This window comes from Lutra lutra, chromosome 1 (genome assembly GCF_902655055.1).
Source record: "Lutra lutra chromosome 1, mLutLut1.2, whole genome shotgun sequence".
NCBI classification, from domain to species: domain Eukaryota; kingdom Metazoa; phylum Chordata; class Mammalia; order Carnivora; family Mustelidae; genus Lutra; species Lutra lutra.
In genome coordinates this window covers 8120848-8137278 of record NC_062278.1, presented here as the reverse complement: position 1 = coordinate 8137278, position 16431 = coordinate 8120848, and the positions used below count along the sequence as shown (strand labels likewise).

The window sequence follows — 16431 nt, the reverse complement described above, 5'->3', positions numbered from 1 at the left end:
CTTTTTATTCTGTTTTCTTTACCATCTTAACAGTCTTTCTATTGTGTCTTTTATTTTTTTAAAAAGATTTTATTTATTTATTTGAGAGAGATCACCAGCAGCAGGGATGGGTAGAAGGAGAAGCAGACTCCCTACTGAGCAGGGAGCCTGACGAAGGACTTGATTCCAGGACCCTGGGATCATGACCTGAACCAAAGGCAGATGCTTAACAAACTGGGCCACCCAGGTGCCCCTATTTTGTCTTTATAACTATATTTATTTAAACTATATATATACATATTTATTTATTTAAACTTTATCGTGTGTGTGTGTATATATATATACACACACACATACACAGTCAAGGGTACCTCAGTTGTTTATTTTGGAACAAAGTTGAGGTTTAAGAAAAAGAGTTATGGAAACCAGATATTTTCTCATTGAGGAAAAAAGCCATCAGAAACCGTTTATGTCAATAAGCTGTGCATATAGAAGATGCAGTTGTGTATAGTCTGTTTTTTCTTTTCTTTCAGTGTTTCAAAGAAAAGGATTCAGATCCTTGTCTTTCATGTAGTCAGAGACAGTCTCTGACAGCATTGTGAGGCAGCTGTGTCGTTAAAGGGCGGTTAGTTCAGACAGCAGATGAACGCATATAGCATCTTCTGTGGCTGAGATGTGTGTGCGTGTGTGTGTGTGTGTGTAATATTTTGTGCCTTTTAATACTGAACTCCTTTTGGTACTTGTTGCCGAGTAGGTTCTTATGCCCCACTGTAACCTTTTGGTTACACATCATCTCCTGGCCAAGGGGCTAAATCTGAGGTGAACTCGTTGGCTCGTTGGAAGCTCAGCATAGGTGAGAAGCAAGGTCGGCTGGGTTACCAGCAGCAGGGCTTGCGTATGGACATTGGTCTTGGTAGTAGAATTGAACCAGGTGCAAGACAGGATTTTGTAAGTAGAGTAGACATGGTAGTCACCCCAGTGACAGTAATGATTTAGTGATTCACAGTGTAGCAGCAAGGAAAATGTGAGTAAACTGTCCCCATGCCAGAAGAAATGTCACTGAAATGTCATCGAACCTCTGCTGCCTAAAAACAGTTGGCCTGTGCATCTCAAAGCCAGTGAAATCAACCCTACCCCTTCGGTAGGACTTGGAAGTCTTGAAGGACCTGGACTGTTAGCAAGTCTGTCACCCAGGAACATCACAGACCTTGGTGTCTAAGGCTTAAGAGGGAGAAATATCCTTTCTCTAAGTTGGGGTTGTCTTTGGCTGGAAGACCATCACTTCCCACAGAGTCTGTGTAGGTTGGCCTCAGGTACACCATCCTCTTTGAGGGAGGAAGCCCCCAATTTCTGTATCCAAACCTATATCTTCAGTAACCTGGTCACATTCTCAGCAGTTGTTGATATTAGTAGAATTTCAAACTGGAAAATATTAAAATTTAAACTTGTTTCTTATAAACATTGCTCTGTTCCCTGATTCCCATATTATTAGAAATGTTAATATAGAGAATGTTTTACTTATAAATGACGTGTATTTACAAGCATGTGCCCCACCTATACCGCAGCCAATATCGAATGGATGACATTTTGAAAAATGACGTAAAACTTTGAGAGAATGTATAGGCTCAGAAGAAGTTTCACAAAGCAGCACCTGCATAAGAAAGCTAACAAGGAAGGCTGGGTCTCAACATGGTGTTTTACCTAACCATCTGGGGAAGGGTAACTACTTCTGCTTCAAAATACAGGTTTTCACTTGTGTTTGTCACACTGCCTGAAATTCTGGTGGTTATCTCAACCCAAATGCCCCTGTGACCGGCCAGAAACACCGCATGTTTATTCTAAAAAGCGAACAGAAACTATTGGACTTGCCAAACGTATGCAGACTATGTTAGATTAGAGAGTCACTGAGCTGAAGAGTGAAGTGTGAACACTTCTAGGCAAGCTGAGGGGATTCTTCGGAATCCCTTAGTGTAGTGAGGTGCTCTGAACGCTGAGAGACATGAAGCGAGGAAAGACGTTTAAAGTACGTGCGCTTGGAAGGTGGGCGTGCCCTGGCTCGGGGGCTTAAATGAGGGGTCAGGTGAAACTTGAAGGTGTTGTGGGAGAAGGGTCCTTGGAGGACGGAATGAATGCCAAAAGAGGGAAGCTACTGCAGACAGACATCAGTCTTTTCAAACAGATTTCAGAGGAGATTCTGCACTTTCCTCTTTGCCTTCCCTGCACCACCTCTCTGTCTCCAGCACCCAGGGTTAAGACGGTCTTAAACAGACTCTTCGTGGTCTGGACACTTGCCCTATTAACTCTATAGCCCTCCATGTATCCGGTTTACCATTGTAACTAGGAGCTTCCTGGAAGGAACTGGTGGACATTTGACTGACATTTCTAACATGGCTTTTCATGGGGAAATGCATTCTAAGTGACAACCAATCAAGTGTTCAGCAGACTTTTGGAACAGGGTGGGAGTTGCCCATTTTGGGAAAGGCAGTTTTGAGGAGCATAGCACACTCTGCTAATCTGTGCTAGAATCCAAGTGCCTGTAGTATAGAGAAATACGACTTAGAAGCATGTTGTTCCTTTATAACTCGTTATGTGGAAAACTGTTTGAATTCACTGAGTATTTTTATTCCTTTGACTTTTAGTCTCTGTCAAACACTTGTAAATTTCTTCCGTGTCCCATCAAAATGACTGCAGGGTCCGAATTACGGAGTTCTCACATATTTTATTGTTTATTCGTAGATTTATTTAAACATCCGAATCTAGGTTAACATCTTTTTTTCATGTCCTAGATTAGTACATCTTCTGTGCTCTCCTTTTTTGTTAAGGGGATTTTTAGCTATTCTTTGAAAGTAGAAACCTCTCTTTAATTCTGTCAACCTCTAAATAAATAAAATCTTTAAAAAAAAAAAAAAGGGGGGCGCCTGGGTGGCTCAGTGGGTTAAGCCACTGCCTTCGGCTCAGGTCATGATCCCAGGTCCTGGGTTCGAGCCCCACATCGGGCTTTCTGCTCAGCAGGGAGCCTGCTTCCTCCTCTCTCTCTGCCTGCCTCTCTGCCTACTTGTGATTTCTCTCTGTCAAATAAATAAATAAAATCTTAAAAAAAAAAAATTCTGTCAACCTCTACTTTATGTCTTCATTCCACTTAGACTCATGGTTTCTCATATGTCCTCTTCCTTTAAAGTTTCCCTTATTTCTTTTTATCATCCCTACTGTTACCACCATCATCCTTATTATCTCTCACTTGGGGTATTGCAGTGAGATTTTAAGAGATTTTACCTTTGGGGCACCTGGGTGGCTCAGTCTGTTAAGTGCCAGACTCATGATTTCGGCTCAGGTTATGATCTTGGGGTTATGGGATTGAGCCCATGTCTGGGCTCCATAATCAGCACTGAGTCTGGTTAAGATTCTTTTTCTCCCTCTCCCTGTGCTCCTCCCCCCGCAAATGTGCTGTCTCTCTGTCTCTTTCAAGTAAGTAAGTAAATAAATAAATAAAATATTTTTTAAAAAAGATTTTACCTTCTTCTACCTAGAGTTCTTAACATTAGGGGTTATAATTCATACTGAGCTGTGAAATCAGTTTAATAATGGTGACTGGCATTGTTTTTAGTAATTGAATAGAAATAACAGAAAGCATCTCAGTAAAGGCAGTTCTCTTTCAGTTGTGTGTGTGTACATACATACATAGGTTATATACACATGCTATGGATCATAATTAAAATGTATTTGTTATTTTGGGTCACAGTCAAGAAGATGTGAAGGCCACTGTTTTGGTCTAATGCTTTCGTGGGCCTTCTTACCCAATCCTAATCCATCTCTGTCTTTCAGAGCTATTTTTCCAAAACCAGAATCTCATCATCTCACTGTCCTGCTTGAGACTTCACCGGCTCCCTGTGGTCTACAGGAAAAAGTCCACCCTCCTTACATGGCTTATAAGACCTTTAATAATTTGAACCCAAAGCATCTTGGGTACTGTTCTCCCTGCCCTGCCTTCCATATGTCCACCTTGTGTCCTAGCCACATAGTGCCTCTTGCTTTTTTTCAGACAAGCTGTACTCTTTTATCCTCCTACCTGGCCATTCCCGCTGCTTGGAATCCACTCTCCACATGGCATCTCATCTTTTTTTTTTTTTTAAAGATTTATTTATTTTAGAGAGAGAGAGAAGGAGGAGGAGAGGGAGAGAAAAACTCAAGCAGACTCCCTACTGAGCACAGAGCCTGACCCGGCGCTTTATCTCATGACCCTGAGATCAGACCTGAGCTGAAACCAAGAGTCAGATGCTTAACTGACTGAGCCACTCAGGAGTCTTGGCATCTCATTTTTAAAGACAGAAATCAGAAATCACTGATTTTGAGAAGCCCTTCTTCAGTATCAGATAGTCTGTCATGCCTCTGTGCCTATATATTTGACAGCCTCCCCCAGCCTGACTGGGGAGAGTAAGTGAGGGCAGGTGAGGCCCAGGGCTGTGTGTGTTCTGCTAAACTGGAGTCCTTGATTAAGAGAGCACCACCACAGTTCTGGTCTTTGGGTGTTTATTTTTGTTTTTGTTTTTTTTTTTTAAAGTAAATCTTCCTATTTAAGTACTTTTCTAAACATGTTTTTAGATCTCAAAGACAGAATTAGATTGGTTCCTTGAAGATCTGGAAAAGGAAATTAAAAAATGGCAACAGGAGAAAAAAGAAATCCAAGAAAGTCTGAAAGCACTAACGAAGAAAATGAGAAAGGTTTTAAATGCCAGTGAGACGTAAGTAACGACTGAAAGGCAATGATTTTTATTGCTTGGGGGAGGGGGTTGTTAACATTTTTCAGACTATGTCAGGTAAAGTACAAACTTAAATATTGTTTTCATCACATTTTTTAGAACATTCAGTGGGAAACTATTTTACCTAAAACGTTTCCTAAACTTACCCTGTTGTCAGATAAAATGGGACTATGAATCAGCAGAGAACTGACTTCCTTCTAGTTGGGACACCACCCCTTACTGTGAACATTACCTTTGACCCATGTTTTCCTTATCTGTAAAGTGAGGGCCTTGGTCTAGATCTAAGGCTCTTTCTGCACTAGGATTCTGAGATGATTATTTATATTACTTTCATCTTGAATCTTTAGATTATTAAAATTTGGTCTTGTGGTATGAAGGATTTGGTAATGCATACAGGTAAGCAGTTGTCAGATGGGCCACCTTTGTTTTGAGATTCTCTGTGATCCATTCCTAATCCCTCTCCTCCCTAAAAAATGATATGTCATATGATTCCTGACCTTAATTGTTACCTACCACCATGTAACAAAACACCCAAACCTGGTGGTTTAAATTAGCAGCCATTTTATTTGATCCGCATCTTGGAACTTGGGCTGAGTTCCACTGGGCTGTTACGCTGGTCTTGCCGATGGTTCCCCATGTGGCTGGGGGCTAGACTCAGCTGGGATGTCCTGGCCTCTTCTCTCCATTTAATTTCAGGGTTGTTCCCTTTCCATGTGACTTTTATCTGTTGGTCTCTCCATGTGGCATATGGTCTCCAGCATGGTAGACAGACTTCTTTTGTGGTACCAGGAGGCTTCAAGGATATAGGAGTGGAAGCTGCGGTGTCTTCTGAGGGTCTGGACTGTCAGAGCATGACTTCCACCACATTCTGTTGTTTAAAGCAAGTTGGCAGGTCTGCTCTACATTTACAGGGCATGAAGAATGGGAGGCATGGTTCACTTGGGGCCACACTGCCACACTCACCGTTCAGGACATTTGTACTTTTTCCATTAGCCGTGCCATATGATCAGACGACTTTTACTATGAGTCTTGCTGGCATTACATTTGGGCCATTTTTAGGTAGTCCTTAAGAGAATGATGACATATAAAACATTGCCAGTGGCACGTCATTTTGAGTATGCTTAGAGTAGAGTAGTTCCGTCAGAACGCATTTATGGAAATGATACTGTCTGTAAAGCTCTTTAGAGTATTTCCCTCCTCCCCCCCACCGTTGTCACTTCCCATGGTTTCAGTTACCCTCAGGCACCCGCAGTCCGGAAACTCAGACGATCCCCCTTCTGACATGTTGTCAGGGGGTCAGTAGTAGCCTAACACTGTGTCACACACCTTACCTTATCTCACCGCATAGGCATTTCATCATCTCACGTCATCACAAGAAGGGTGAGTACAGTGCAGTAAGATGTTTTGAGGAAGACCACATTCACATAACTTGCATTACAATATATTGTTATAACTGTTCTAAGTTATTATTATTCATTGTTGTTAATCTCTTACTGTGCCTGATTTACAACTTGAACTTTATCATAGATGTGTAGATATAGGAAGAAACATAGGTTTGGTACAGTCTGTGGTTTCATGCATCCATGGGGCGGTCTTGGAACCTGTCACTCCATGGATAAGGGGACTGCTATGCCTCTTAATATTTGAGCATGCTGGTAGTTAAGTTATTCAAAAATTCAGGATTATTTATATTTAATATATATTTTTGTATACTCAATTCAAGTTAATATCAAATTAGATAAAATAAATGAGGCTATTTTAAAAATATTTTCTGTACTATCATAAAAAGTAACTGTTTCTGTTGTGGAATAAGGTTTTATTGACTTTTTTTCACTTTATTAATTTTTTCTTACTTTTTTCTGTTTAAAGATAAGTTATAGACTTCTCTATGTGTATTGTTTTTTTAAACTTTCCAGATGTTTTTTTATTTCCAGATAAATTTTTTATTTAGATTTTAAAGTAAAATCTTAGAACCTTTTGGATCTCTTAGAGAAGTACAAAGGATATGAGAAATGATGGCTGTCCAGTATTGAGTACTTAGAGGAGGACGTATTTTACAAAAGAAGTGAAAATGACATTTAAATATTTAGGTTCTTAGAATTTTTAGCAAGTAGAGATGACGAAAAGTTGTGTGGGAGAGAATGAAAGAAAGGCAGAGTCCATCTTGTACAGGGTTTTGCTTTATTATTATTGTTATTATTTTTAAGATTTTATTTATTTGACAGAGAGATCACAAATAGGCAGAGAGGCAGGCAGAGAGAAGGGGTAAGCAGGTTCCCTGCTGAGCAGAGAGCCCGGTGCAGGGCTCAATCCCAGGACCCTGGGATCATGACCTGAGCCAAAGGCAGAGGCTTAATCCACTGAGCCACCCAGGCATCCCCAGGGTTTTGCTTTAAAATCAAAGACTTATACACTTTGTTTTGTAGGGTTATCAGACTGGATGTATGTGTTAACTGGGCTTTAAGTTCTGTTTTAAAGACTAGAAGGCTATTTTCATTTTGAGTGAGAGCTGCTGGTTCTACCAATCATAATCAACAACACCTGCACTCTTCTGGGTCACATTGAACCCAATGGGGCTTTCCTTGCAGTGAACTGAGATAGGGTGGTCTACACTCAAACATATGACCCAGAGTGAAGAAAAGGTTTCTGCCCTCCAGGCATGAAAGGAAACCCACCTGAATTCTTTGCCTGTTTCTAAGATAGTAGAAATAAAATAAAAACGTAGAAATTTACAGAGAATTCAAAAAATGTTTGAATGGATATAGGTAGAATTTACTGTGTGGGATCGTGTCTTTAAAAATATTTGAAAATTAAAACAAAAATAAAAAATAAAAATATTTGAAAATTAATTGAAATTTGGTGATTTTCTTTCATAGGTGTACCCAGGAAAATGATGGAAAGGATAAGGAACATGAATTACTTCTGGATCAGTCCCTTGAAATCAGGCAAATTAAGCTTAAATTTGTTTTTACTGTCTTACTATACTTTTAATACCAGAGGCACCAGCACATTAGGCTTCTAAGTCTATTGTTGTAGCTTGTCTATTTTTTAAAAATAATTATGTGTTTCTGTTCTTGTTTTTATTTTATTCTTTAACATGTAAATACATTTATTCTTTGAGTATTTTTATTTTATGATGTTCCTACTACTTTATTTCACATTGTCAGTTAAAAATCCTGAATTTATTATTGTTGACTACTCTTTTTTTGAATTCTGAAACTAAAACTGTGTTTATTTTGTTGTTTTTTTTGTTTGTTTGTTTTTTAAGGCTACAATAGTTTTTAATGTTGATACTGTATAGAATCACTGTTTAACACTCTTTTTGGCCTGGGGTTGGAGATGGGAAGTAGGAAACGCTACATTTTTATTTGCAATTATCTCTTTCTCAGATAAATTAGTTTTATATTTCATTTATATCAAATCATCTATTTTTTAAATTTTTTTAAATTTTTTAAAAATTTTTTTAATTTTATTTTTTATAAACATATATTTTTATCCCCAGGGGTACAGGTCTGTGAATCGCCAGGTTTACACATTTCACAGCACTCACCATAGCACATACCCAACCCCAATGTCCATAACCCCACCCCTCCCCTCCCAACCCCTCATCCGCCATCAACCTAAGACTGTTTTTTAAAACCTTTCTTTCGTGTTACTTAAAATAATAATCTTAACTTTGCTGTGGTAGTTTGTTGCTCTACAATGATAAGTTTATTTAAGATTTTTATTATGAACCTATAAAATGTTTTCCTTTTAATCTTCATTAATGGAAATAATGTGTTTACATACTGGTAGCCAGTGTATCCAGTAGTTAAGCAGTTGTGTTCGCATTTCTTGTTGAATATTGTTTCACGTATACATTTCCATTCACGTCATGATTCTTGGCCTCTTTTTTTAACTCTTATCAACATATTGCCATGAATAACTTTGTACAGATCACTTTTTTCCTTTGAGTTATTTCCTTGTAATGTGTGTCAAAACAGAATTTCTGACAGAAAGGATGAGGGAATGTTCTGTAAAGCTTATTGATATAGTCAGATTGCACTCCACCTGTCCTCATAAAAAGGACGAACCGGTTTCTCAGCATTTCCACCAAACACTCAATTTTATATGTTCCTTTGATCATTTGTGAAGTGCATAAAGGACATATGAGTCTGAGTATTCAATAGTCAGATACTAGGCAAGAAGGTACTTTAGAGGATGTTATGTAAGTCTGTCTGTGGCATGATTCAAAGCTAGGCCTTTGGTTATCTCACTGGTTTGGTTTGGTTTTGTTTTCAAGAAGTTTTTTCCTTAATATTTGCAGTAATACATTTACAAATGAGAAAATGAAAGTAGAAGAATGTATAAAGAAAGGGAAGGAGAATTATGAAGAGAGTCTTCAAAGAGCTGTGGCTGCAGAGGTGAGTCTAAGACACTTGGTGATGGACAGATACGGCAACGTATGTTTACTTTCTGTTCAGTTACATATGAGGCATAACGGCATTGCCAAAAGATATGGAGTCCAGGGGATATCCTGTCACCCATAATCCTACCTCCCAGAAATATCTACTTTTTCCTTGCCTATCACATTTTAATTTTTTTTTACCCTTAAGCTTACATTGTGTTACATAGCTATACTCACGGTGTACACCAAATTTTGCAATCTGCTTAACTATTATTGTAGTTCAGTCCTTTTCCGTGCTGTACACTTAGAATGACTTTATCATATGTGATTAAGCGATACACCATGAAGTAGCCAACCATAAAACATACTTGCCAGTACTATTAATATACTCTCACAAAGAAAGAATATGCTTTTTCCCCCAGAAGAACATATACCAATGTCAGTGTACTGTTTGAGACACTGCTAAGACAAAAATAAAAATAATGACCTCTGGCTTTATTTTTAGTTCCCAAAATATGGCTGTCTTTGTTTTTCCAATTGAGAAGTAATGTTCTTGGTTGGTGTATATATCTGTGATTATTGTGGGAAATTAAAAAAAAAAAAAGCTTAGCTTACATAGTCCGCAGATACACTTTTGATTAAATATCGGCTGTGCAGTTGCTTCTAAGGATAAGAGTGGGGAAGAAAGCCAAAGTACATATATTTTTGGGTCCTGTGCCCACATCTGTATTCATAAGCTTCTTCAGGTCCCATTTACCACCATTTGGCCAGCCCGTCTGCCTCGTGGGTCCGGGACTGACACCTGCATTAAAACAAAGCACTTCTGTATTTCTGTAGTGACTTAACAGAAATGGCCAGTAGGCTTATTGGGAAGCTAAAGAGTCTAAAGTTTTAAAAACCTGCCCCAAAGGCTTTTGAAGTTCATAATGAGAGCAACTTCTTGGAGGCCTTTGAATTTGAGAGGGTGCAGCCTTGGGGTTATTCTGCATGCCCCTGGCCCTCTGCTCTCCAGGAACAGGACCATAGGTAATGCATATCAGGTGTATCCATGCAGGTCGCCTGGCTCCGTGCTCACCCATGGCTAAAGCAGTAAGCCATGTGGAAAGTTCCGTATCTGAGAAAATGTATCATTGAAGGTAAAATAATTTTACTGTCATTATGCTACTCTGTATTCAAATCCAGTTTTAATTCCTATTCACTTCTGTGAAATTATGACATAATCCAGGTTCTAGTGATTCTGTCATCATCTGTCATTTAAGAAGAAACTTGAAAGTAGTTCAGAATGTTTAGGTTTTAACAACCTAAAATAGTTTGTTTCACTATCTTAAAATACTTAAACACTCTCTAATCTAATGTTAGGTATCTGTGCTTGAGAACTGGAAGGACATGGATGTGTACAAATTACAGATCCTGGAATCACAGGCAGAAGGGTATCTTAAGAACCTGAAGCTTCTGGGCAGGTACTATATGGTATCACAGATGTTCGTTCTGGCATGTCATTTAGTAAATCCAGGTTAGAGCTGATTTGAGAAAAAAAATGTTTATATTACACAGGACCTTTTTTTTTTTAATGCGGGCTGGGCATGGAGGCCAAGAAGGGGCTTGAACTCATCACCCTGAGATTAAGACCTGAGCCAAAATCGGATGCTTAACTGATTGAGCCACCCAGGCACCTCAAGACCATTTTATTTTATTTTATTTTTTTAAAAAGATTTTATTTATTTATTTGACAGAGATCACAAGTAGGCCAAGAGGCAGGCAGAGAGAGAGGAAGGGAAGCAGGCTTCCTGCTGAGCAGAGAGCCCGATGCGAGGCTCGATCCCAGGAACCTAGGATTGTGACCTGAGCCGAAGGCAGAGGCTTTAACCCACTCAGCCACCCAGGCACCCCAAGACTGTTTTAGTAGTTATATAGTCAATACATGTTCAATTGTAGAAATATCAAAATATACAAACAAAACTGATAAAGATTATCCATAATTCTAAATTGATGTGTAACTAGTTAGTATTTTGGAATAAATCATAATCATTAAATGTTAGAAAAAAAAAATTTATGGGTTTTTTTCCACCAAGTAATATATAGGAAACTTACTTTCATATCAATAATTACATTTCTCTAACCTAATTTTGTGAAGTTGGATAGTGTTCTAGCATACAAATGTGTTGTGATTTATTAAACAACACTGTGATGGTATAGTCAGGTTATTTGCACATTCTATTAATAAAAGCTGCACTTGAGTGAGTTTCCTTGTAGCTAAATTTTTAAGCACATCATTAATCATTTCCATGCAATAAATTTCTGGAATGATCACATTTTCAAACTTTTTAAAAAATTACTTTCTATAAGAATAGTCACTTAACAGTTTTAGTGGTAGACTGAGAATAGAATGTCACTTCCAAAGATACTCACCTGTGGTCCTTTTTTTTTTTTTTTTTAATATAAATAGAACCATACAGTATATACTCTTTTCGTATCTGGTGCTTTTTTCTTTTTCTTTATTTTTATTTTTATTTTTATTTATTTATTTTTTTAAATTTTATTTTTTATAAACATATATTTTTATCTGTGGTCCTTTTTTCAACTCTCCGTAATCTGTTTTTTTTTTTTTTTTAAGATTTTATGTATTTATTTGACAGACAGAGATCACAAATGGGCAGAGAGGCAGGCAGAGAGAGAGGAAGGAAAGCAGGCTCCCCGCCGAGCAGAGAGCCCGTTTCGGGACTTGATCCCAGGACCCTGAGATCATGACCTGAGCCGAAGGCAGAGGCTTTAATCCACTGAACCACGCAGGTGCCCTCAAGTCTCCATAATCTTTACTTGTTTTTGTTTAACTTTGTTTTTGGAATAAGGTTTACCTGGGAGTTCTAAAGGGTCTTCTTCAGTCTAGCCTCAGCACTTTCTGTGTGGATTTTCACACAAGGGATTACTTTTCATCTGGTCTCTTTATCATATTCCACAGTCAGGTTTTTCATCCTTCTCTATGCTTTTTACTTTATACTTCAACTCTCAGTGTTGACCCTCTGTGGGTCATGGAAAAAGTTCTAACAGTTTTTATTTCTTGATTTTTCAAGATAGAGTTTTTTCACATGAGAAAACGTTTCTAATGAGAGAAAACTAATATGCTGATTCGAATGACAAGACTGGTACAGCTGAAGTGGAGACCAGTGGTGCCCAAAGGCTGGTGTTTCATCTGGTCATGGGCTACACGTTATGGCAACTCTGGAAACGGAGCTCTCAGCCCTTTCATCTGGGAGTGTCAACTTCCTCATGAAGCGCCACAGTACATGTAGCTTCTTTCTTAGGGATTTTGTATGAACTCTTTCATTCCACCAATGGAAAGTGAAAGAGAAAAGACGTAAAAGGAATGTTCTGGTTTTTCCTTAAGATATATAATGAGAACTGACACAACCATGGATTGATAATGTTATTGATTTCCCAGTTAGGAATGGAAAGCTTGTTTGTCACTTTTAGTAAAGGTGCTGAGGTATAAACTTACAGTCTGTTGGGCCTCACCCTTTATTTTACTATAAGGTGAGGGTGATGTTTTATTGAAATGTTTAAGTGTTCCAGGTTGCCCTTTTAATTTTTTTAATGTAAAAACAGCCTTTGATGTTAAACACAAAGATGTTAAATGAAAAATGGTCAGATCTTCAAATTTAGGGCAAGAAATTAAAATTCAGGAGAATATGCTGTCTGCCCACCAGATCGGGAAGTTTGGTTGATCAGTAATTAAGATTTCCTCAAGTGTTTCTACTGGTGAGTCTGCAAGATACATAATTCTTTAAAAATAGTTTTCTATGTGGGGCACCTGGGTGGCTCAGTCTGTTAAGCATCTGACTCTTGATTTCCGGTCAGGTCATGATCTCAGGGTTGAGAGATGGAACCCCACATTGGGTTCCATACTCAGTGGGGAGTCTGCTTGAAGATTTTATCCCTCTGCCCCTCCCCCAACACGTGAGCACTCTCGTGGACCCTCTAAAATAAATAAATCTTTAAGAAAATAGTTTTGCATGTGTGATCATGTTAAATATATCTTTCTGGGGGGCCTGGGTGGCTCAGTTGGTTAAGTGCCAGTCTTCTGCTCAGATCATAATCTCCTCGTCCTGGGATCGGGCCCCATGTCAGGCTCCTTGCTCAGCAAGGTGCCTACTTCTCCCTCTCCCTCTGCCTGCCGCTTCCCCTGCTTGTGCTTGCTGTCTCTCTCTCTCTGTGTCAAATAAAATCTTTAAGAAAATAATGTATATGTAGTCTTTCTCATGTTTACATGTTTTCATGTGCACTTTAGTGTTTTTAACTTTTAAAAACATTTCTGAAGTAGACAGTAAGCAATTTCATGTTTTTCTGCTGTTTCAGTGATTCTGCAACTTACCCTGATATGGAGTCTGATGTCCATTCATGGGAATCATTTCTTTCTAAGGTTAGAAAAGAAACTGAGAAAGCAAAGGTAAGTTATAAAATATTTTGTAATTCTTTCAAAACCTATATGATGATTATAGTTCTCAGGAGATAGGTTAGTGTCACTGAAACTCTTTTTTGAACTGTTAAAGGCAATATGTATTTTTTTTGTTGTAATTATTAAAAGTTTTTCCTGAAAGTAATGCTGTTTTCTTAATTATCTGTCTTAAACTCTCCCTGTAATTGAGAAGATTAGAGAAGTTATATTTGATAAGGCTGTAGAGCATTCCGATTAATATCTAATTTTGAACTTCTTTCAAGAAATAATTGTTCTGATACTTTGCCTCTCCGTTATATTTCCTGGAAGACTGTTGACCATTTGTAAATATATAGTAAGAAAAAAGTATTAATTCACAATGCTGATTTTCCCTGGAAATTTATTAGACGAGCCTAATACTTTCCCTTCTACCTACAGTCTCAGTATGAAGAACAAATTCAGGCAGTTAAAAATGGCTCTCGGCTCAGTGAACTTCCTAAAGTGGAGATTCCCGAGCTTTCATTTCCTATCTGCAGCACAGTAAGTCTGTCACACCTTCTTTTTTTCTTTTTTTTTTCTTTTTTTTTTAAAGATTTTATTTATTTATTTGTCAGGGACAGAGGGAGAGAGAGCAAGCGAGCGAGCACAGGCAGACAGAGAGGCAGGCAGAGGCAGAGGGAGAAGCAGGTTCCCTGCCGAGCAAGGAGCCCGATGTGGGACTCGATCCCAGGACACTGGGATCATGACCTGAGCCGAAGGCAGCCGCTTAACCAACTGAGCCACCCAGGCGTCCCTTCCTTCTTTTTTTCTTACTTTTTTCTTTTTGTGTGTGTGAAGAAAAGAAAACAGAACAGTAAACCACAGTTGCTTTCTTATTCGGCCAGACTCGATGTTTGTGGTTTGTATTCTAGGAGTGGGGATGAAATGGATTAATAAGTTGCCTTAGTGCTTTCATTATTGGTGCTGCTGGTTAACCCTTTAGGTTTTATAAGAAACATTCTTACGTAAATGGAAGATGAGTCTTCCTACGTGAGTGTCTAAGGACAGGACTATAGTAAACAAAGGGCTGGTACCTCTGCTTTCTTCTCTGGGTACTGGTGTATGTGTTTCCTGCGTGTGAATGAGTAATCCCAAGAGGATCAGGTGCCTGTGATTTAGACCAACTCTGTCTACAGATAGAGTCTTATTCCTAGATACTGTGGGCATAGGACCAAAATTAAGATTTGTTTTTTCATCAAATATAGACAAAAAAGTGCTATACCTGAGACATACAAAGGTTTTGTTGGTCTGATCTGTCATATTTTACTGCTAATTTAAGGTATTTGCTGAATCTTTTGAATAATAGTGATTGTTGAACCTGGCTCTGTATTTTAAAATATGCGGCACAGTAAAGGAAAACTATTTCTGTATTGTGGACTTTAAAATATGGCTACACTTACCACTTTATTGTATTCTCGAGTACATATTTCTTATTTGGGCACAGAGCAGATGCTCAGCCAATATCAAATTGAAAAGAATTAAGACCAAAGGAGATCTGACTGTAAGAATTTAAAGAGGGATTCTATTCGAGAGTTGATTAGAGGTAGGTTTCAGAATATTTGGGGACATTAAAATCTTCTGGTTGTGAAATAGTCTGCTGTAAGGAGACCAGGTTCCTTACGTCCTGATTAGCACCGTCCGGCCACTAGCAGACCTTCGGGCTGTCCCCCAGCCTGGAGCACCAGCCTCACCCTCCACCTTCCGCCTCTTCCTAAAAGCCCAGTCAAGGCTGCCCACATCTGTGCCTCACCCTGTGACCCTTCTGTCCTGTGCGTTAAGTCTCCTTCTTAACATAGGTGACTACACTCGGGAGCTTGATCTTGAAAGTCTCATTCTAGCCAGTACCTTGCATACTAAGCATGCAGGCTTATTGTGGTTTCACCTGCCAGAAAATGTTTGGGTGCCTGAGTGGCTCAGTTGGTTGATAGTGTCTGCCTTTCGCTCGGACCGTGATCCCAGAGTCCTGGGATCGAGCCCTGGATGGGGCTCCCTGCTCTGCGGGAAGCCTGCTTCTCCCTTTCCCTCTGCCTGCTGCCCCTCCTGCTCATGCTCTCTCTCTTTCTCTAATAAATAAATAAAATCTTTAAAAATAAAAGGAATTTGGAGCACCTTGGTGGCTCAGATTATTAAGCATCTGCTTTCAGCTCAGGTCATGATCTCCAGGTCCTGAGATGGAGTCCCACATTGGGCTCCCAGCTCAGTGGGGAGTCACCTTCTCCTTCTCCCTCTGCCTTTCCCCCTGCTTATGCTCTCTCTGTCTCTCAAATGAATAAATAAAATCTTTAAAAAATTTTAAAATAAAATAAACATAAAAAGTTTGTGTTCCTCCTGCTTGTGCTTTCTCTCTCAAATAAATAAATAAAATCTTTAAAATAAATAAATAAATAAAACATTAAATAGTTTGGCCACCTTGGGGCGCCTGGGTGGCTCAGTGGGTTAAAGCCTCTGTCTTTAGCTCAGGTCATGGTCCCAGGGTCCTCCACTCCGCAGCTTCTCCCTCCCTCTCTGCCTGCCTCTCTGCCTACTTGTGATCTCTGTCTGTCAAATAAATAGGTAAAATCTTAAAAAAAAAAGTTTGGTCACCTTGAACTGAGTAATATACTCTGTTGAGATCCATTTTCTTCCCTCCATAGAAAAACATTTTTCTCTCTGTTGAACTGAGTAAGATAGTAGAGTTTGATGTAGAATTAAAGATCACTTATTTATGTTTCTCAGTTGTTTTTTTTTTTTTTTTTTTAGATTTATTTGAGAGAGAGTTTGGCGGGGAAGGACAGAGGGAGAATCACAGGCAGACTCTGTGCTGAATGCAGAGCCAGAGGCAGGCCTCTGTCTCACAA

The 16431-nt window shown here is 38.9% G+C and overlaps 1 protein-coding gene across 2 annotated transcripts in view; it reads left to right on the top strand.

Moving 5' to 3' along the window:
• Nucleotides 1-16431, top strand: part of TTC3 (tetratricopeptide repeat domain 3) — a 124625-nt gene that overhangs the window by 96782 nt on the left and 11412 nt on the right. Inside the window, exons 36-41 of one of the 2 annotated variants that reach the window (XM_047720000.1) lie at nucleotides 4579-4718; nucleotides 7613-7681; nucleotides 9043-9139; nucleotides 10483-10583; nucleotides 13477-13567; nucleotides 13994-14095. In XM_047720000.1, coding sequence (XP_047575956.1) covers nucleotides 4579-4718; nucleotides 7613-7681; nucleotides 9043-9139; nucleotides 10483-10583; nucleotides 13477-13567; nucleotides 13994-14095 — 600 coding nt within the window. Of the gene's footprint in view, nucleotides 1-4578; nucleotides 4719-7612; nucleotides 7682-9042; nucleotides 9140-10482; nucleotides 10584-13476; nucleotides 13568-13993; nucleotides 14096-16431 lie in introns of those variants that run through there. The other variant, XM_047720001.1, reaches the window with a different exon arrangement.